At 36.5% G+C, this 22,630-nt stretch overlaps 2 protein-coding genes across 2 annotated transcripts; both read left to right on the forward strand.

The window, feature by feature from the left end:
* The first annotated feature begins 10,396 nt into the window (after positions 1–10,396).
* ccl27a (chemokine (C-C motif) ligand 27a) lies at positions 10,397–12,683 on the forward strand. The gene is made up of 3 exons (XM_042422084.1): positions 10,397–11,002; positions 11,621–11,738; positions 12,499–12,683. Exons 1-3 carry the CDS (start codon positions 10,939–10,941, stop codon positions 12,608–12,610), a joined length of 294 nt encoding a protein of 97 aa, XP_042278018.1. The 5' UTR covers positions 10,397–10,938; the 3' UTR covers positions 12,611–12,683.
* Positions 12,684–17,367: 4,684 nt separating this feature from the next.
* slc35d2 (solute carrier family 35 member D2) lies at positions 17,368–22,627 on the forward strand. Its single transcript, XM_042420292.1, has 12 exons — positions 17,368–17,635; positions 17,812–17,845; positions 19,159–19,245; positions 19,341–19,408; positions 19,508–19,579; positions 20,218–20,286; positions 20,390–20,492; positions 20,843–20,935; positions 21,028–21,095; positions 21,229–21,307; positions 21,676–21,758; positions 22,320–22,627. The coding sequence occupies exons 1-12, from the start codon at positions 17,505–17,507 to the stop codon at positions 22,444–22,446; spliced, it is 1,014 nt and encodes a 337-aa protein (XP_042276226.1). The 5' UTR covers positions 17,368–17,504; the 3' UTR covers positions 22,447–22,627.
* Positions 22,628–22,630: the final 3 nt, after the last annotated feature.

Below are 22,630 nucleotides of genomic sequence, written 5' to 3' on the forward strand. Positions count from 1 at the left end.
CTGTCATAGGTTTCAACCCCTTGAACTTGCCCCAAGGTCTTCATTTTCCAGACATAAGACACAGTTTTTTCACACGCTACCGTTTACAGAAACTAGATTTCATGGTACTACTACTGATGGTATTGGTCAAGAAGGGAAAATGAAACCTGGTCTTTAAAAGAAAATTGGACATTTTAATGTTGATTTAAAGTTGGTTGTTCTCGTAAATGATTTGAGTAGTCCAGCACATACCGATAATGTCAGCACAGACATTTATCACAGATTTTTCTCAATTTTGTTTCAACATGTCCAAATTGAGTAGATGAAAGACAGTGAATTCTTATCGTCATATTTTTTTGTGGGTGGTGATGATTGAAAGCTCATGTTTCTGCCAGGACACTATGCGGAGGCAGTTTATGTTCCACATCCAGCTGGAAACAGATGTAGGTTCTCCCATATGTTGACAGATACCTTTTTTGACTGATTGTGTGGCATATTGGAAAACTTTTCTCGGAAATTTGTTGTGCTTCCTTTGAGTTTCAAATCACTGTATTGCACACTGTATAGTTATTTGTTTCTAGCCCATGTTGCAGCAGTGATGCAGATTATACACTACTGGCTAGAAGTTTTAGAACATCTTGGTTTTTCCAGTTTTTAAATTTACATAGTTTAAAGGGGACATATTATGCACATTGACAGGTCTATATTTTTAATCTGGGGTTCTACTGAAATATATTTGCATGATTTACAGTTCAAAAAACTCATTATTTATCTTATAATGGCTCTTTATGTAGCCCCTCAGTTCAGCCTCTATCTGAAACAGGCCGTTTAAGCTCCTGTCTCTTTAAGGCCCCCCCTCCCAAGGAGCTCACTCTCTTCTGATTGGCCAGCTCTTGGAAACTGCCTCTCGGGAGACTTTCAGCCGCTCCAGAGGTTACATATACAAACCATGAAACAAACTGTAGTAGTAAGATGTCACTACTTTATCTCGTTCTTTACTTGAAATGTCAACTTCTTAAATACATCTGTACATATTGGAGCCAGAATCTGATCCAAAATATGAGAGTGGACAAAGCAAACAACACATGGAAAAACCCTTAGCAACAACCTTAGCAACAAAGGCTATAGAACAGACTACTATCGATGGGTATGCGTGACGAGCCGCCGTCAGCTTGTTGGCAAAGTAGAAAAAAACATCAAAAATGCAGCGTTTAGAGCAGGTTGAAGCCCCGCGTTTTGACTTGCAGGGAGCATTTCTACATACATTAACCTCGAGTTTTGGAACTTTGACCATGTTTAACATAGATATCCGACATTATAACAGTATATAAATAACAGAAAACCTCAAAAAGCATAATATGTCCCCTTTAATTTCTCAATGTATAAATAAACAATTGGGGAAAAACATATTTTTGTTCATGTGGTGGCTCCTTTTTTGTTTTGCATTACCTTTTTGGTTTTGTTTTACACTAACAACAAGTCTGTTTGAGAAAGCATGGAGTTCCGATACTACGATTCACCATGGCAACAGGTAAATAAAAGGCACAGCCTCCATTTTAATCCAGTGGACGTAGAGATATTAATGCATGTGTATGCAGACGGTGCACATTTATTTTTAAAAAATAAAAGAGCCTGAGTCAGGGCGGGAAAAGTGTCACTGTAGCCTACATTACATTTTAAATATATTTGTTCAGCCTTAATCTGACGGGGGACAAAACACAGGAGTCAATAACTGAAGATGAAAACTATGGTTGATGGTAAAAATGATAAAAAGTCTATAGATCAAAGAAATAGACGTGACTGTAAGCTCAATTGCTTCTCATTAGTGACATCTGTGGCCGTTCAATGAGCTGCAGTCAACGTCCTGGTGCTCGCACATGTGCTCACAGCACAAGACTACTGCAGGTGATGTCTTTTTTCTCACGTACACTTCTCATAATTACATAAAAGATCTCTAACATTGTGTTTCACACTGCGTTTCAGTAAAGCATCTCTCATTCCCATTCAGTCAGCCCCACCCCCCACCCCACCCCACTGATGTATGTACATGTGCTCGCTTGCTCACACACAAACACACATACAGAGGGTCCTGCTGCGCTGAGAGCCAATCCACACCGCACAAATACGTGTTAATAAACCACCCAAACCTGACCCAACCCACAAACTGACAACTTTTTTTACCAACACCGGTAGGCTCAGTGAGCTGTGATCGGAGAGCAACACGCTGTGGTCGGGGAGCAATTGGCTGGGGTTTTGTTGTGAAATGTATGCTTATTATGACCTTTGGACTACCAACAGGAAAAACAAAAGAGGTAAGCTATGTTCTGCTATCACTCTGGAGTTTGTTTTCTGCTTCTTTTTTGAAATGATGTTGTTTTGGCTGTGTGTGGTCTCGGGAGTGGGCACCTTGCCATTCTGTCTGTTGCATTGTCTATTGTTGTGGAGTTACAGGCCTATTTTGTACACTTATTTTTGAAGATTTTTCATGTGTATGCATAGTATGCACGTATGTATAGTTTTTTAATGTCATACTCACTTATGTAACACACACTTGATATAAATTTAATAGGTTCTCTAAGTGTTAAGGACAACAATGAAAAAAAAAAGAAATTGAATGCAACAGACAAGCTTAGTTTTCACTGTAGTCACACATAGCAACACATTAATCAATATCAAACTTTCAATATAGTCTTAGTAAATGTTAAGCTACTTCGCACAATTCCTCCTGAAATGCAGGCGTAACGTTATGTGTCAATGTTTCAGCCCACAGCCGATCACAATCAGTCAGTTTCTGGAGTGTAATAATCTTAAAACGCCTGTTTCAGTAATGATATTAATTCGTTGGCTGTCAAATTTTATATTAATTACCAACTCCAGCTCAACCAGTAACATATTGCAACATCTAGGTTAACGTTATTTCTAGAACCATGCTGAAATGTGACATTAATATTTTTAAATTACACACTCCTAATTGCAGTTGCGCACAGTTAACTAGTTTTTAATGTACCTAGACAAGTCTAGCATTAACGTTAGGCTATATTAACGTTATTTTGCCCATATGACAAGTTTAACATTAACATTGTATAATGTTAGCTAACTAACGTGATGGACCTTTATTTTCCAACCTCGCACAGACGACTTTTGTTCCATACTATCGCCCTAAATTCTAACACTTCTCCGTTATGTTTTGACTTCAGTGCATGCCGGTTTAATATCTGTGGCGTCTTGCTCAAAGGCTAACCCAAGCCTAATTCATTAGCTGGCTAGTTAGCTATTGAATGAGCTAAGCTAAAAAGCCAGGTATGGTGACTGCAAACATCGATACCTGCTAATTATGGCTGTAGAAGCCACATTTAAGTTTATTTTTATTTCTGTGATTTACAGATTTTTTCTTCTTTTTTTCACATTTATGTTTGTAAGCAAAGTGTGCATCCTCCCCAGATCTGGGAGAGAGTGGGTTACAGTAAATACTGTCTTTGACCTCAGCCTCAGCCCTGTAAATGCGTCTGCTGGTGAATGCAATCTGCAACCCTACAGTTAAATATTAAGGACACTGAAATAACTACATCTTATTTTTATTATGTTTATTTTACAATAAATTCAAAGCAACAGTGAACAATGAATTCTCTCTGGATTTCTTCTCAGAAACAAGGCTGCAAGTCTGATATACTGCACCTGTATTCTTTATGTGGTAAAAAAAACAATAGGACATTGAAATAGGGGTTGAAGGAAGAACATGAATTTAAGATTTTTTGCCACTTCAAGTGCTAACATATAAATAAAATAATACTAGAATTTCACTCACCTAAAAAAATTTGAGCACAGACTTCTCAGACGGTCTGTTAGTACAATTCACCGCACAGCAAGCCATATTATTTGCCCGATATTTGCATGGAAAATTCTTCAAAAGACACAAACACCACAAACACAGCTGAGAGGTCAGGTTCAGTGACTCGAACATGGACTCGAAATAGCTGAGGTGACGCTTGGCAGACAGCTAGCGGCTAGCATAACCTGTTATGGCACCTCCTGTCACTCAAAGCAGCCATGCCCTTAATTATACATAACTTTACAGTTTAATAAGGGTGAAATGAAAGGGGAAATTAGGTATAGAGACCAAAACTGTTTTTTTGTACCAGGCTGCAAATGTGTTTATTTCTGCTGTAAAGTTGGACATTTTAACATGGGGGTCTATGGGGGTTGACTCGCTTTTGGAGCCAGCCTCAAGTGGCCATTTGAAGAACTGCAGTTTTTGGCACTTCCGTGTTGGCTTCATTTTTCAGCCCCGGGGGTTACCGCTTGTTTTGGATTATCCAGGAGATGGAGTCAGGCACTGCTAAGATGGCGACAGCCAGAGCTGCCCATTTTGAGCTTCAAAACCACTCTTCAGAAACCAATGGGTGACATCACGGTGGCACTTCCATATTTTTTACAGTCTATGGTGCAGTGAATAAGCAGAAATACTATTTTATGACTTTTTGACCATTTTGGAGCCCAGAATGACCCATTTTTGTATGGCTGAGTTATTGTAGAGTACTGCTCAGCTCATTTTGAAACCAATTCATTTACAAAAGAGTTGGAGTGAGCTGTCAATAGAGCTTTTTCACAACAGACATGTTGACCTGTCACGGTAGGAAAAGCAGTAACATTAACGATGATTTTCTTCTATTCAAGTGTCTCACTGAGCCATGACAGTGGAGCTGACACGCACAATACCAGGAAACTGAAACTTAATTAGCTAAATGGAATTCCTGAAAATCCATTCAGCAGATTATTGTTCTTAAAAATGAAAGCCAAATAGTATACAGGTGATGTTTTCATTTGTTTCAATCTCAAAATAAACACCAAGGAAGTCAATCTATTATTGTGCCACCAGCTCATTGTGCTCAGCTCATTTTGAAACCAATTCATTTACAGTTGAAGTCACCCAAAATGATCTATCTAACAGTAACCTGTGTGATGTTTTGAAATGAAATGAGGCAGACGAAATTACCAGTCTAGCATCTCAAAATAAACACCAAGGAAGTCAATCTATTATTGTGCCACCAGCTCATTGTGAGCGGAGCATACCAGACTCAAAGTGAAAGTAAAGGCTGGTAAAAGCCTATAAAAAGCGAGGACAAGATTTCCTCCCATCATTTTCTCTGCCAGGATGGATCTGAAAGTTGTGTTCGTGATTGTGTGTCTGTGTGCTTTGGCCATCACCACCACTGACGGTAAAGACCCCAGTTTCATGACATTGACTTTAACTGAATAAGTTTAGTTTTGTATTGTTATAAACAGTAGCTGAGTTCATGTTTGTGTTCATTTATTTGTGTGTTGAAGGGAAAGTATGAGATGTAGAGTATTTGGCTCATGTAGCTGCGTTTTAGGTTTACAACCTTAAATGAGAGGGATAATATTAAACCTGTTTCAACATGTTGACTTTCAACCGATGTTTCCAATCAATTTAACTGGCAATGTGCAGCCATGACTGCTCAACCAAAAACTTTCAGTCCTGTTCAGTTTTTAGTTGTCGAGCATAAAAATTCATAGTTATCATTGTTTTATTTTTATTCTCTGTCAAACCCAACAAGTCCCATATAGTATGTGGTGCTCTTGAGAAAAAAGGTAAACTACTGAAATTGTTTTGTACAAAGCTAAGCAGCAATAATGGGAAGATCAATTCTCAAGTTTTTCTTCAATGCTGAAAAAAGTTTCTTTTGGGAGATATAAGTTTATTTGTCTTTTTTGTTATCATTCTTGAACACATTTAGGAATATAATTATTATTGATAACCATATTCTGTTATTTTATTTTATTTTTTTACAATGGATTTTAATCCCAAATTGTAGCTGGCATCCCAAAATGCTGTGTCAAGAGAAGAAGGATCGTTCCTATGCGATTCCTGGAGAAGGTTCAAAGAACGGAGGTGCAGAAAAGCAATGGTGCCTGTGTCGTTTCTGCACTGATGTAAGTGATTGAGGTCAACAATAAGCTAAATGATTGAAGTGATTTTGAAGTAGATTTCATTGTCTATACCTAGTGAGGGACAAAGACAGCCAAAAAGAGCATGCAGATACAGTGTTCACATTAGTTAATGCTTTTATTTTATGGTTTCATTATGCTCATACATATACAGTACTGTGCAGAAGTTTTAGACACTAAGAGTAAAGGTAAACCTCTAGATCCTAAAACATTAAAAAACATTCTCAAACACCATAAGATAGAGAGGGTCTAAACATACAGGCCTTATTTTTTGTACAGATGTATTTGAGTTCATGTATATGGTCATATATTTTAAGTAATTGAGTGTCTTGGAGATGATTTGACGTATGTAATTTTGATGTTGGTTTGGTCATTTATTTTCCATTTTTGTGCAGAATGCTTTTTGAGTACTGTTTGCTTGATATTTGTTCACCCTTTTGTCCCCTGATGAAGACCTTTAAGGTCAAAACTGGTCATTTTTTATTGCAAGTAGCCATGATTGAATAAAGGTTTTTAACTTAATCCTGGTGTTTTTTATTCCTGCTCCACGCATGAGTGCCTGAAGTTTGTTTCTCCTTCCTAAAGGGAGGATGCTTTGAAAAATAATGCTACAAATAATTTTTTTCCCATCAATTAACTGATGGATAAGAATGTAAACAGAGCCTAAAACGTTTGCACAGTACTGTTTATAGTATATCCTTGCAATTATCTAAAACTGAAACTTTCTTTCTTTGTGGGTCCATAGACTTTACGTAGAGGGCATGCCTAAGCCCATATGTGCTCATCCCAAGGTGGAGAGACATCTGATATGGATTCAGCGGCAGATGACACAGAACAAGCGCAGAGCAACTTACTGAGTTGTGGAGTAAAAAAGAAAGTCTTTCCCTTTGATATTTGATATTTGTTACCAGGGTTTCCACAGTTGGTGTTTTCAAGAGCTTGCAACATACAGAAGCTATCCTGTTTGTTTCTTTTTGTCAATTATGCAAAATATCCTGATTTAACTCCTTAAAAGTGAAATAAATCTCTATAAAATGTGATATTTTGTTTGTTTATTTGTTTCATTTTATTCCATTTTTTGGGTGTGCCTTCAAATGTAATCAAACTATCGAGAGAGACGTTTTGGTCACAACAATGTTGCTTTTTGAAAATAAAATACAAGTATATCTGTGTGGTCAAAATAATGTAAACAACAGGGACATTCTTTGGTGCTGGTTGTTTTCTAACTACGCCAGGAAACACAGTCAGATGATGCTGAGTTTAATTTAATGGAGATAGTCCGTGTTAATTCTTTGTCATAACACTAGACTGACCAATGAGAGCACTCAAAGACTATAGAAGGAACTTTATATATATCCAAGAAATTGAAAAATACTGTAACGTACCCTTAGAGATGCAACTCTCGAGCTTTCTATAAATGAAAGTAAAATTGACTTTCTTTGTTCGATCTTGTCCTCTGTTTATTTTGCGATAAATTCAAAGCAACAGTGAACAATGAACTCTCTCTGGATTTCTTCTCAGAAACAAGGCTGCAAGTCTGATATACTGCACCTGTATTCTTTATGTGGTAAAAAAAACAATAGGACATTGAAATAGGGGTTGAAGGAAGAACATGAATTTAAGATTTTTTGCCACTTCAAGTGCTAACATATAAATAAAATAATACTAGAATTTCACTCACCTAAAAAAATTTGAGCACAGACTTCTCAGACGGTCTGTTAGTACAATTCACCGCACAGCAAGCCATATTATTTGCCCGATATTTGCATGGAAAATTCTTCAAAAGACACAAACACCACAAACACAGCTGAGAGGTCAGGTTCAGTGACTCAAACATGGACTCGAAATAGCTGAGGTGACGCTTGGCAGACAGCTAGCGGCTAGCATAACCTGTTATGGCACCTCCTGTCACTCAAAGCAGCCATGCCCTTAATTATACATAACTTTACAGTTTAATAAGGGTGAAATGAAAGGGGAAATTAGGTATAGAGACCAAAACTGTTTTTTTGTACCAGGCTGCAAATGTGTTTATTTCTGCTGTAAAGTTGGACATTTTAACATGGGGGTCTATGGGGGTTGACTCGCTTTTGGAGCCAGCCTCAAGTGGCCATTTGAAGAACTGTAGTTTTTGGCACTTCCGCGTTGGCTTCATTTTTCAGCCCCGGGGGTTACCGCTTGTTTTGGATTATCCAGGAGATGGAGTCAGGCACTGCTAAGATGGCGACAGCCAGAGCTGCCCATTTTGAGCTTCAAAACCACTCTTCAGAAACCAATGGGTGACATAACGGTGGCACTTCCATATTTTTTACAGTCTATGGTGCAGTGAATAAGCAGAAATACTATTTTATGACTTTTTGACCATTTTGGAGCCCAGAATGACCCATTTTCGTATGGCTGAGTTATTGTAGAGTACTGCTCAGCTCATTTTGAAACCAATTCATTTACAAAAGAGTTGGAGTGAGCTGTCAATAGAGCTTTTTCACAACAGACATGTTGACCTGTCACAGTAGGAAAAGCAGTAACATTAATGATGATTTTCTTCTATTCAAGTGTCTCACTGAGCCATGACAGTGGAGCTGACATGCACAATACCAGGAAACTGAAACTTAATTAGCTAAATGGAATTCCTGAAAATCCATTCAGCAGATTATTGTTCTTAAAAATGAAAGCCAAATAGCATACAGATGATGTTTTCATTTGCTTCAGTCTCAAAATAAACACCAAGGAAGTCAATCTATTATTGTGCCACCAGAAATATTCCCCCAAAGTTAGATTGTTTTTTCACTCATCATATTGTATGGCTTGCATGTTCTGTAAAATTTCACAACATGCAACATTGTTTGGAAGCCACACCTGAAATGTCATTATCTTTGTCAACTTGGATTCATTTATATCAATTAAGCATTTATTTACTTGTTTGTTTGTTTTTCTTTACAAGTATTTGAGGACTATGTTGCAGAATAATATAAATACATAAGATTTCTTTTGCCTTATTTTTTGTCGAAGGTGAGGGTCAGCCAATGCAGAGCAGGTGAGGGATGGTCAGGATTCAGTGTGAACGGGGAAAATGCTTCAGATGTTTGAACACAGGCTCTGGTTGAAGGATTGTTCTTCTAATCATTACTCCAAACTGTTGCCAAAAAATGGTTATTAACAGAAGAAAATGAATAGTTTTTTAACAGTGAAATCAATGTCTTGTTTCTCTCTTTCCTTTACACACTGATGTTTGATCATTGTTTTGCATCATTTTGCTTTTTGCTACCATTTGACCATAATTGTTTAACCTGTGACCTGCATTATGTCCTTTGTTCGTGACTCTGGGTGTGGCAGATGCTGAGCTTTCATCAGGTATCTGTCAATCAATCTGTCAATCAAGCTCTATCACTCTGGAGCTTGTTTTCTGCTTCTTTTTTGAAATGATGTTGTTTTGGCTGTGTATGGTCTCGGGAGTGGGCACCTTGCCATTCTGTCTGTTGCATTGTCTATTGTTGTGGAGTTACAGGCCTATTTCGTACACTTATTTTTGAAGATTTTTCATGTGCATGCATAGTATGCATGTATGCATAGTTTTTTAATGTCATACTCACTTATCTAACACACGGTGGCACTTCCATATTTTTTACAGTCTATGGTGCAGTGAATAAGCAGAAATACTATTTTATGACTTTTTGACCATTTTGGAGCCCAGAATGACCCATTTTTGTATGGCTGAGTTATTGTAGATTACTGCTCAGCTCATTTTGAAACCAATTCATTTACAGTTGAAGTCACCCAAAATGATCTATCTAACAGTAACCTGTGTGATGTTTTGAAATGAAATGAGGCAGACGAAATTACCAGTCTAGCAACATAACAGGTTACACAGTACAAAAGAGTTGGAGTGAGCTGTCAATAGAGCTTTTTCACAACAGACATGTTGACCTGTCACAGTAGGAAAAGCAGTAACATTAACGATGATTTTCTTCTATTCAAGTGTCTCACTGAGCCATGACAGTGCAGCTGACACGCACAATACCAGGAAACTGAAACTTAATTAGCTAAATGGAATTCAGCCTTCCATAATTTCGATTACACCTCTGCTTTACCTACTGTGACATGTCAACATGTCTTCTGTGAAAATCCATTCAGCAGACTATTGTTCTTAAAAATGAAAGCCAAATAGTATACAGATGATGTTTTCATTTGTTACAGTTTCAAAATAAACACCAAGGAAATCAATCTATTATTGTGCAACCAGAAAAATTCCCCCAAAGTTAGATTGTTTTTTCACTCATCATATTGTATGGCTTGCATGTTCTGTAAAATTTCACAACATGCAACATTGTTTGGAAGCCACACCTGAAATGTCATTATCTTTGTCAACTTTGGGTTCATTTATATCAATTAAGCATTTATTTATTTGTTTGTTTGTTTTTCTTTACAAGTATTTGAGGACTATGTTGCAGAATAATATAAATAAATAAGATTTCTTTTGCCTTATTTTTTGTCGAAGGTGAGGGTCAGCCAATGCAGAGCAGGTGAGGGATGGTCAGGATTCAGTGTGAACAGGGAAAATGCTTCAGATGTTTGAACACAGGCTCTGGTTGAAGGATTGTTCTTCTAATCATTACTCCAAACTGTTGCCAAAAAATGGTTATTAACAGAAGAAAATGAATAGTTTTTTAACAGTGAAATCAATGTCTTGTTTCTCTCTTTCCTTTACACACTGATGTTTGATCATCGTTTTGCATCATTTTGCTTTTTGCTACCATTTGACCATAATTGTTTAACCTGTGACCTGTATTATGTCCTTTGTTCGTGACTCTGGGTGTGGCAGATGCTGAGCTTTCATCAGGTATCTGTCAATCAATCTCGTTAAAAGCGAGCTTATTAAACCTGTTGGAGCCTGTTGGAGCATGAGCGGAGCATACCAGACTCAAAGTGAAAGTAAAGGCTGGTAAAAGCCTATAAAAAGCGAGGACAAGATTTCCTCCCATCATTTTCTCTGCCAGGATGGATCTGAAAGTTGTGTTCGTGATTGTGTGTCTGTGTGCTTTGGCCATCACCACCACTGACGGTAAAGACCCCAGTTTCATGACATTGACTTTAACTGAATAAGTTTAGTTTTGTATTGTTATAAACAGTAGCTGAGTTCATGTTTGTGTTCATTTATTTGTGTGTTGAAGGGAAAGTATGAGATGTAGAGTATTTGGCTCATGTAGCTGCATTTTAGGTTTACAACCTTAAATGAGAGGGATAATATTAAACCTGTTTCAACATGTTGACTTTCAACCGATGTTTCCAATCAATTTAACTGGCAATGTGCAGCCATGACTGCTCAACCAAAAACTTTCAGTCCTGTTCAGTTTTTAGTTGTCGAGCATAAAAATTCATAGTTATCATTGTTTTATTTTTATTCTCTGTCAAACCCAACAAGTCCCATATAGTATGTGGTGCTCTTGAGAAAAAAGGTAAACTACTGAAATTGTTTTGTACAAAGCTAAGCAGCAATAATGGGAAGATCAATTCTCAAGTTTTTCTTCAATGCTGAAAAAAGTTTCTTTTGGGAGATATAAGTTTATTTGTCTTTTTTGTTATCATTCTTGAACACATTTAGGAATATAATTATTATTGATAACCATATTCTGTTATTTTATTTTATTTTTTTACAATGGATTTTAATCCCAAATTGTAGCTGGCATCCCAAAATGCTGTGTCAAGGCAAGAAGGATCATTCCTATACGAATCCTGAAGAAGGTTCAAAGAACGGAGGTGCAGAAAAGCAACGGTGCCTGTGACGTTTCTGCACTGATGTAAGTGATTGAGGTCAACAATAAGCTAAATGATTGAAGTGATTTTGAAGTAGATTTCATTGTCTATACCTAGTGAGGGACAAAGACAGCCAAAAAGAGCATGCAGATACAGTGTTCACATTAGTTAATGCCTTTATTTTATGGTTTCATTATGCTCATACATATACAGTACTGTGCAGAAGTTTTAGACACTAAGAGTAAAGGTAAACCTCTAGATCCTAAAACATTAAAAAACATTCTCAAACACCATAAGATAGAGAGGGTCTAAACATACAGACCTTATTTTTTGTACAGATGTATTTGAGTTCATGTATATGGTCATATATTTTAAGTAATTGAGTGTCTTGGAGATGATTTGACGTATGTAATTTTGATGTTGGTTTGGTCATTTATTTTCCATTTTTGTGCAGAATGCTTTTTGAGTACTGTTTGCTTGATATTTGTTCACCCTTTTGTCCCCTGATGAAGACCTTTAAGGTCAAAACTGGTCATTTTTTATTGCAAGTAGCCATGATTGAATAAAGGTTTTTAACTTAATCCTGGTGTTTTTTATTCCTGCTCCACGCATGAGTGCCTGAAGTTTGTTTCTCCTTCCTAAAGGGAGGATGCTTTGAAAAATAATGCTACAAATAATTTTTTTCCCATCAATTAACTGATGGATAAGAATGTAAACAGAGCCTAAAACGTTTGCACAGTACTGTTTATAGTATATCCTTGCAATTATCTAAAACTGAAACTTTCTTTCTTTGTGGGTCCATAGACTTTACGTAGAGGGCATGGCTAAGCCCATATGTGCTCATCCCAAGGTGGAGAGACATCTGACATGGATTCAGCGGCAGATGACACAGAACAAGCGCAGAGCAACTTACTGAGTTGTGGAGTAAAAAAGAAAGTCTTTCCCTTTGATATTTGATATTTGTTACCAGGGTTTCCACAGTTGGTGTTTTCAAGAACTTGCAACATACAGAAGCTATCCTGTTTGTTTCTTTTTGTCAATTATGCAAAATATCCTGATTTAACTCCTTAAAAGTGAAATAAATCTCTATAAAATGTCATATTTTGTTTGTTTATTTGTTTCATTTTATTTCATTTTTTGGGTGTGCCTTCAAATGTAATCAAACTATCGAGAGAGACGTTTTGGTCACAACAATGTTGCTTTTTGAAAATAAAATACAAGTATATCTGTGTGGTCAAAATAATGTAAACAACAGGGACATTCTTTGGTGCTGGTTGTTTTCTAACTACGCCAGGAAACACAGTCAGATGATGCTGAGTTTAATTTAATGGAGATAGTCCGTGTTAATTCTTTGTCATAACACTAGACTGACCAATGAGAGCACTCAAAGACTATAGAAGGAACTTTATATATATCCAAGAAATTGAAAAATACTGTAACGTACCCTTAGAGATGCAACTCTCGAGCTTTCTATCAATGAAAGTAAAATTGACTTTCTTTGTTCGATCTTGTCCTCTGATGATCAAAACCCTGACCCCGCTCTCTCCTCTGTCATGACTGTTCTCATTGAGACAAGCTCCAACATACAGCTGTAAAAACATTTGGAAGGCTTAACTGAGCTCATCTATTTGATTTGATTTGATTGGTTTCATTCCAAAGTTAATGATACATGTACTCCTTTTAATGACACTGAGATGCTGTCTTGCACTTTTCGGGACTGTTAGAGTAAAAACATCTTGCCCGCTTTCTGTTGTTAGCCAATGTTCAATTTCTGTTTAAGTTCTCACCTCTGAGCCTTTTAAAGTTGTTAAGATGGGCAAAATTTGATTCTTACTCCTATTATTGGATGATTATTTCTACTTGCTTAAATAAAATATTGTAATCGGCTGCTGTGAGTTCAATTTTAAGTTTTTGCTTTTTCTAAAAATAAAATTGTTTCAATGAAATGCCTCCTTTCCTCATAAAACGTGCTCTGCAGCCCAACTTAAAGGTTTAGATGTATTTATATCTAGTATTGCAGAGCAATGGTAATCAACATTTACATTATCCAAGACTGACAGAAAGCCAGAAGATATGCTTCACTAGGCAGCAACAGACACTGCCTGCAGTATCGTGCAGCCTTCCAGGTTTCATTCATGAACAATTAGTCAGTTGCTCTTGTGTAAATCCCTACTGTAATTCCCGCTACTACCATGTTCATGTAGTAATTTTGGGACATAAGTGACATCTTTTCAAAATCCAAAAGTGGCGGTGACAGAGTCAGATGAAATATGTGTTAATAACAAGACACAGTAAACTCAAAAGTGAACAGAAATCCACCGGTGCAGTACTCCATTCAGAGTCACTGACATCAAGCTATTAATCAGGTTAAGACCTGAGGCATCAGGCTGTTAAGATAGTGAGTTATTCATCCCATCAAAGGGGCAGAAAAACCACCTCCAGCAATTTACTTTAATCTGCCTTTCGAGTCACACGGCTGTTCAAATGATGATAAAACTTCCTCATAATTTATATGTTTACTCAGATGAGAGCAGGTTTCTCCAATGATAATAAATCAAATAGTCCTGAACGTACAGAGATTATACACTTACCAGTGATGAAATGTAACTCAACCTGACTTGTCTCTGAATGTTGGCAACCTCTGTGCGGTGTAAAAACCGACAAAAAGTTGTGACAACTCTTAGCCCTGTACTTAAGTACAATTTTAAGGTACTTGTACTTAACTTGACACTTCTACTTCACTACATTTCAGGGGAAAATATTGTACTTTTTACTACACTACATTTATGTGACAGTTAAAGTTACTAGTTACTTTTCAGATTAAAATTTTACATAGAATAACATAATGATAAGCTTCTAAATGTGGTATTATAAATCAGCTGTTCCTAAACCTTTTGGCGTGTGGGCCCTTTATAAAAAATCTGTGTATATTTGTCTCTTTGTCATGTTTCAGATGTCTTTTGAGTTGTTTGCAGTTCCACCAAAGCGACATTTCCCCTCACATGGTCTCAAATAACTGTTTGAGCCCCAAAGAGGTAAAACGCTCCAATATTTCACAAAAATGCAAAGATTAAAGAGAAGTTCTGAAAAATTCATCCAAATGTATGTAGCAGAACTGTATTTTTTCTTCTTTCTTACCGAATCTATCTTCTCAACACCCCTCAGATTTATCTTGTGACTCATAAAGCAGTTCATACTAGCTCCACCTTGAGCAGGTACAACACTAAAGCGGCTTTCGCATTGACTCATCAGTATTAACAATATACTTTGATGACTTTATTTGTTATATCAGTCACAGCCTGATTTTCTGCAAAATGAGTAATACTTTTAACTGATAATACTTTAAAACTTTTACATAAGTAGGATTTTAAATGCAGAATTCTTACTTGCAATTGAGTATTTTACATTATGGTATTGTTACTTTTACTTCAGTAAAAGTTCTGAGTATTTCTTCCACCACTGACTTGCACTGCTTACCACACTAGTCGATTGTTTATCTCCATCAGCAGAGAGCAGATGTCAAATCCAGACAGTCAGGCTCTATGACCTCACCTATAGTGTAAGAAAATACATCGAGCAAACAAAGATGGTGCCAGACGCGCATAGAAACATGTCACAGCTGTGCCGTGACTCCTGCCAACAGCTTGATCTATTATGAAGCTGTCAGAAAGGTTTGGCTGTGGCTCAATTTGCCTCAAAGGGCAACATGTTGGGGGGTTTTTTTGTCTGAAAATGAATGTGAATGTTATTTTTTTTCAATGTGTTGTAGAAAAACAGACAGTAAAAAAAAAGGTACCTCTAATATAAAAGAAACTGTCAGACTGCTGAGAGTAAAGCTCTAGGCACAGAGGGAGAAAGTTGTGCTTGTGGTTATCTTCAGCTCAAGGCTTCACAGGTCTAATGAAACAGCTCCCTCTAGTGGAGAGACTTTTAGTAAACAAAGGTTTGGTGAGCATGGGAATGTACTTTAACAATGCAGTGATTTTATCTCTGATGTTTTATCCAAACTCCTCACCCTGTAAATTCCTCAGGTGTGCCAGAGTGACTTTGTTCATACATGGTGTCACGCGAACTGAAAGAAAAGAAAATGCTTTTCTTATTATGCACTTGGCACAGCTGCCAGTCTCCACATCCTCACCCCCCCTCAAAGTACAAGTTCCTCCTTCCAGACTTTCACTCAGGAAACTGGTTCCAAAGTTGCGCATTTTTCTTTTCCTTTCTTTGGTAAGCTTGTATTGGCTGTCAGATAACTTGTTACAGCACTTGACTCTGTAAATGCCCCATAAAATATATGTTTCCTATAACATATTTATTTGTCTTAAATGTTTTTTTAAAGACAGATGTCTTGGCAGCAGCATCATGAAAACAGACTGTTGACTCCAGCAAACTACTTTCACATAGCCAGCTTGTCTTCCAACCAGTGGATGTGGTTTCAGCACAGCACAGTTTCACAGAGATAGCATTTCCTACTCGCCCTCTGAAGCATGATGAAGAATGATGACTACTCTTTATCTGACAGTGACTAACTTGGCATGACTACAAGACACCTCTTAAGTTTCAGTGAAGCAGAGCAAGAATGTAGAAAACCTGACACATGTTTATCTATTTATTATTTATGTGCAGCACCACAGCGGCTTTGTCCATACAAAAACATCCATTGATGTGTCAGGTAGATTACACTTAGAGGTCTGGTTTCTGCATTTTGTTATTATTCAACTTTTTATCTCGGAAGTTGAAAAGGATATAGAGTGCTCGTATGTAATATGTGGCCACGGTGCTGTACGATAGACTACATAGTTTGTGTCATCACTGTGATAGAGGTTCACACCATGTTAACTCAAGAACAAAACATGTCAAAAATGTCAAACTCATATCAAAGGCTCCTCAATAGAGCTGATGGCAAGACTGTAGAACACATGCTCCATACAAAAGTTCATACAGTTTTGGCTTTAAATAAGAAAATGTGATTTTCATTAAAATACTCCTCAATGCTCAGATATACACTTACCAACAGCAAACATCTCCCTGTACTGCAACAAATAGCAATAATTGTAATTAACAGATCACAACCTTTTGAAAGATCAGTGCATTGAAAATGTGCTTTGCACACCATTAAACTTCCTCAATTTACTCAAGTATGTATTTGTGTAACATTACACACAAAATAAAGTGGAAAGAGAGTTTACTTGACAGTTATCTTTATGGATTTTTGCAACAAACAGAAAAAAGGTTTTCATACAAAACATGTTAAACTGATATTATTTAATGACTTGCTGTATCTTCAACTACACAACAACAGAAATGCTGCACATTTACACAAACTGTTAACACTCTGACACTGCATGCTTCCCAACAAGTACTTTTTACCTCTAATACTTCTCTGCTTTTACTTTGACATTTCGACTGCTGGACTTGAATTTATGAGTATTTTTACGTTGTTATCACTAGTAAGTAAAACAGTCTGAATACAGTCTGAAATTGTGTATTTTTTAAAAAAAAAATACCTACACTTAACTATAGTTTAAGTTTAATTGTTTATTCATTATCTTTTTTAACGTTACCAGGTAGATTGACAACTCGAAGAAGTAACACTACTGTAAAGGCTTGACCCCCCCCTGCTGAATTATATAATAATGTGAGGACCGCCCATCTCTCCCCTTTTCCTGTGTGGACGTCCACTACTGGTTTACAGGAAATACCAGTAGAAACAGGCAGCGCACCAGGAATTACCTCGCCTTTTCAAAAAAAACAATATACATATATCTATATACTATAATTTAAAGTCTGACAGGTTTCTTCTAAAGGAGCTGATGATGTCTGACCAGGCCTGCCAGGAAGCTGCTGAGCATTCCGGGCTGCTAAAGTTTTCCTCTGCTGTGTTTTACGCCGGCAGCTCGTTTCTGATCACTATGGTGAATAAAACGGTGCTGACGAGCTTCAGGTGGGTGGCGCTTTGATGTTCTGTCATCGGCTCCTTTATATAGCCTACTGTAGATGGAGATCGCACACACACACAGAAAAGCTGTGAATAACCCGGATAATATGCTGATTTCCCGTTTGTCACTATGGAGTCACTTTTTCTGGTCTGGTCGGTTAAAGAACTTGTTGCTTCTGCAGGTTTCCGTCCTACATGTGTCTGGGAATTGGCCAGGTCAGTGATCCAGACCCTCTATCTGTCTGTCTGTCTGTCTATCACACAGAGTGGTGGAAAGTAACTTAGTACATTTACTCATGTACTGTTGTTTTGATGTATTTGTACTTGAGTAGCTATTTCCATTTGATGCTACTTTATACTTCCACTCCACTACACTTCAGAGGGAAATATTACTAGTACTTTAGTGCTTTCTACTCCACTACATTTATTTGACAGCTTAATTACTTTTCAGATGAAGATTTGACACAATGAATAATATAACAAGCTTTTAAAATACAACACATTGTTCAAGATGAAACCTGTGGTTTCCAAACTTTTTGGCTTTTGACGTCTTACAAAAAGCAGTGTGTAGTCGGGGTCACATTTCAGATGTCTATGAGTTGTTAACAGCTCCACCAAATAGTGATTTTTCCTTCTAAACTTCTCACATGGTTTCATTTCAATAAATGTTCAAATGATCCAATATTTCACCAAAGATCAAGGATTAGAGAAAAAGTCCCAAAACTGAAAACAGATTTTTGTATCAGAACTTTTGTTTTTTCTTCTTTCCTCTCCCAATAATCATCTCACAACCCCTCAGATTTATCTTGTGACCCTTTGGAGGGCCCCCACCCCTAGTTTGGGAACCACTGGACTAAACTAGCTAACTGTATATAAAGTAGTTCAAACTAGCTCCACCTCCAGCAAAATCAGAAACAGATTTATTGCCTCGGTGTTGTGGTGCATAACAATCAAAGAAAAGAAAAGAGTGCCTGTACAAAGTAAGAGAAAAACACCACTACCACAAAGATGAGGTGATATAATTATATAAATACATTTTACAATTAAAATGTGAAATATCATAAATATAGAAAAAATATATTCTAAGTGAAAAGAGCTATTGAATTGTACAAGATATTGATCGGGAATATGTAAAAGTTCACAGTACAAGACAGTATAAGCAGTACATGTAATGTGCAAATGTAAAATCACTAATAATTGCGTTAATGTAACGCTTCCCATTGTTCAATGTGACAACAGTAACATGCTGCTTACACACTGATGCTTCAGTATCAATAATCTAATGATGTCATATATAATAATATATCAGTCAGAAGGATGACACAAGTACTTTTACTTTAATACTTTAAGTACATTTTGTTGCTAATGCTTATGTACTTTTACATAAGTAGGATTTTTCATGCAGGACTTTTACTTGTAACGGAGTATTTTTTACATCACTGTATTGGTACATTTACTTAAGATCTGAGTACTTCTTGCATCACTGGTGACACACAAACATTCAGCTGATATAATTTTGGTCCTTTCAGATGATCACCACCCTTGTTGTCCTTTATGCTGCCAAAAAGAGAAAAACAGTCCAATTTCAAGATTTTGACAAAAGTATTCCCCTGAAAGTAAGATTTCCAATTTTTCCTGACCATTCAGTATATAATTACATTCTATTTTCAAAAAGATCAAATCTGATTTTGATCCTCTATGTTCTTGCCAGATTTTCCCTCTTCCACTGCTGTATGTTGGGAACCACATAACAGGACTGGCGAGCACCAAAAAGCTCAGGTTTCACCAGTTTGACTGTGATCTCATTTAGCAGATTTTGATCAAGTTTCATGGAGCTCGTTCATGAGGTCTCCCAAAAACATGTTGTGTCTTTTACAGCTTACCCATGTTTACAGTATTACGGAAATTCACAATATTGATGACAATGATCCTGGAAGTATATATATTAAGGTATGTTTTATCCCCTTTTATTTTACTGTTAGAGATTTGTAGAACTGTAATGATCAGTAGATTAGTAGAAAATTAATCGGCAACTATTTTGATAATCAAATAATCATTATAGTCATTTTTTTAAGCAAAAATGTCAAATATTTTCTGGTTGCAGCTTCTCAAATTTGAGGATTTGAAGCTTTTCTGTGTCATACATGATAGTAAACTGAAAATCTTTGGGTTCTAGTCTGTTAGTCGGACAAAACAAGACATTTGAAGACATCATCTTTGAATCATAACAGACATTTTTTACTATTTTCTTACATTATATAGACAAAACAATTAGTCAAGAATATAATTGACAGATTTATCAATAATGAAAACCGTTAGTTGCAGCCCTAGAGCTTTGAAGCACTGAAGCATATGATTGATCTTATAGGAAATGATGACAGATTTGGTATGAAAGTATTGTACATTACATAACATTTGACACTGTTAGATGGAGAGATTTTTAACAAGTTTGTCAAGATAGGAGCTTTCAGCGCACAGAGAGAAGAGGATGTGGTTCAACAAAGAGAAAGAGTGTCAAGCGATGTCCTAATTTGATTCCTCTTCCTGTCCAATTTTTGCACTAAATGCATTTTTTGTTTCTTTTTCAGAAAAACATTTCCAAAACGACTTATATACAGTGTTGTGGCCATAGTCTTTGGTGCCATGGTTGCAGCAAGGTACTTTCTGAACTGATTCATTTTGAATTGGAAACACATTGTTTAAGAAATAATCAAAGTGCCAGGAACCCTGTCATTTTCCCTGTCATTTTCTCTCCTTTAGCTCTGACCTGGCCTTCGATGTGGAGGGTTATACTTTCATCCTGCTTAATGACGCCTTCACTGCTGCCAGCAGTGTGTACACCAAGAAGAAACTTGGCACTGAGGTAACATTCCCTGCACATTTTGTACAAATAGAGACAATTCGTTCTGTATTTTTTACTGGTCGTTTCAGAACAGCTAAACATCTCTGCGGGTGTATTTTGTTTGATATTATGAGGTTATAGTGGATTTTATTACTGCACAGTAAAGCTTGTTTTCTCAGTCATAAATTCTTAAGAAGTGCAAGATTTTGACTGAAATTGATTTTGATAGCTCACTTTTCTTTTTTTATGTCAAGTTTAAGAACTTTGTGGAGAAACAATGTTGTTAAACTATACTAACAGCTCATACCTGTATGTCTTTAACAGATTTATACTCACACTATATCTAATATTTTACCTCTTTTTTTGTAAAGGGCCTTGGGAAATATGGTGTTTTATTTTACAACTCACTAATCATTGTCATACCAACTCTCTTGGCAAGTGCATTTACTGGAGACTTACACAAGGTAATTGAGACTGTATCCAGTCCATTTCGGCTTTATATGCCCCAAAACTGTAAGCTTTTACTATATGAGCACCTGTATGTTTTGATCCACAGGCAGTTACATTTGAAGACTGGGTTGAAGCTACATTTATTTGTTGTTTCCTCATGTCCTGCATCATGGGGTTTGTCACTTTAATTCACTGAAAACATTTCAATTATTGTTGTTCCTCTTTGGAACCTCCAAAAGTCATACTTCCATACTTCCATAACTGCCTCAGCCTACCCGGTTTTAAAAGCCTCTGTCTGTTATTTCAGGTTTGTGCTGATGTATTCCATAGTCCTGTGCAGCCATTATAATTCAGCGCTTACCACTACAGTAGTTGGGGCAATAAAGGTAAGAAAACACTAATAAGAATACTATTTTTGGACTAGAAAGTACACAGAGTGTACATCTTTGCCCAAGTTGCATAATCTCCAAAGTAGCTATTTTAATATTAGAAAATGTTTAACGTTCCAATCTGGATTCTGCATCATGTAGCAAGTATTGATAGACAATCATTGGATAAAATAAAGTAAGTGCAGTAATTCACAATAAAAGAGCAAAATGTTCAAAATGCATATATTGCCATGGCTTAACTTTTCTTAAAAGTTTTTGAGATGATAACAACCTCCTTTGTTGCAGTAATTATGTTTTTTTTTAATCCTTCACATTTATGCTAACAAGATCATCTTTAAATTACATAAAAAATAAAATGTCCTCAGAATGTTGCAGTAGCCTTTATTGGCATCTTTGTGGGTGGAGACTACCTGTTCTCTTGGACAAACTTCCTGGGCCTCAGCATTTGGTAAGAATCTATTCAAATGTATTTTATTGTATTTTTTACAATTCTAAACAGTTTACAACTAGCATATTTTGTTAGGAGCTTATAGTAAAAGTAATAGTATCTAAGATCAATTTAGGCTTCTTTCACTTGAAGGGGTTCTTGCTGGATCAAGCTCCACATCAGCATTGTATGAGCCCAAAATTAAATGTATGTGAGAATTAATAAGAATACTTTATCAGTGCACAGCTAAATCGCATGAAAACTCAGTATCCACACAAGTGAACCTAAATTTGACACATTGTCAGAAGAGTTTAATGCGACTAAATGATCAGTCACTACCTCAATACATTTCTTGTATCTCCAATCCAAAGCAAAAGAAGGATGTGCAAGCTCAAAGATTTCCAGATATATGATTGGTCAATGTGTTATTAATATCTAAAATGTTAAATCAGGCATCTTTGATCTAATTTGAAGTTATTCTGTTGATGTACTCATTAGTCAGTCTAGGTAACAGGCACAGAGTAACAATTATGTTCCATGGCCTAACAATTCATTGCTTTTATCTTTTGCTTTGCTTTGCAGTATGTCAGGTGGACTTGTGTACTCATATCTGACCTTTAACAACAAAACATCTAGAAGAAATGAAGAGACACAAGAGGTGAAGATTAACATTGCAGAGGATTCTCCAGAGAAGTACTCTGCAAACTAGATGGACAATATTATATTATTCACCACTTGGTGGTGCTGTCCTGCTTCATATTGGAGAAAACGATTGTTTTTTTTTTAAATCTTTTATATTTATTTAATATCAATCAGTTGATTTCCGTGCACAGATTATCACTGCTAAGTAATGAACTCCACTACTAAATGAATAAACTGAAAAAAAAGAACAC

Source organism: Thunnus maccoyii, chromosome 9, assembly GCF_910596095.1.
Source record: "Thunnus maccoyii chromosome 9, fThuMac1.1, whole genome shotgun sequence".
NCBI classification, from domain to species: Eukaryota; Metazoa; Chordata; class Actinopteri; order Scombriformes; family Scombridae; genus Thunnus; species Thunnus maccoyii.

Excerpts from the sequence above, each read along its gene's own strand:
- slc35d2 (XM_042420292.1), top strand. The coding sequence starts at position 17,505 with ATGATGTCTGACCAGGCCTGCCAGGAAGCTGCTGAGCATTCCGGGCTG. Across the intron at positions 20,287-20,389 it reads GGTGCCATGGTTGCAGCAAG|CTCTGACCTGGCCTTCGATG; the intron begins GTACTTTCTGAA and ends TCTCTCCTTTAG. Across the intron at positions 21,096-21,228 it reads CTCATGTCCTGCATCATGGG|GTTTGTGCTGATGTATTCCA; the intron begins GTTTGTCACTTT and ends CTGTTATTTCAG.
- ccl27a (XM_042422084.1), top strand. The coding sequence starts at position 10,939 with ATGGATCTGAAAGTTGTGTTCGTGATTGTGTGTCTGTGTGCTTTGGCC. Across the intron at positions 11,003-11,620 it reads GGCCATCACCACCACTGACG|CTGGCATCCCAAAATGCTGT; the intron begins GTAAAGACCCCA and ends CCCAAATTGTAG. Across the intron at positions 11,739-12,498 it reads TGTGACGTTTCTGCACTGAT|ACTTTACGTAGAGGGCATGG; the intron begins GTAAGTGATTGA and ends GTGGGTCCATAG.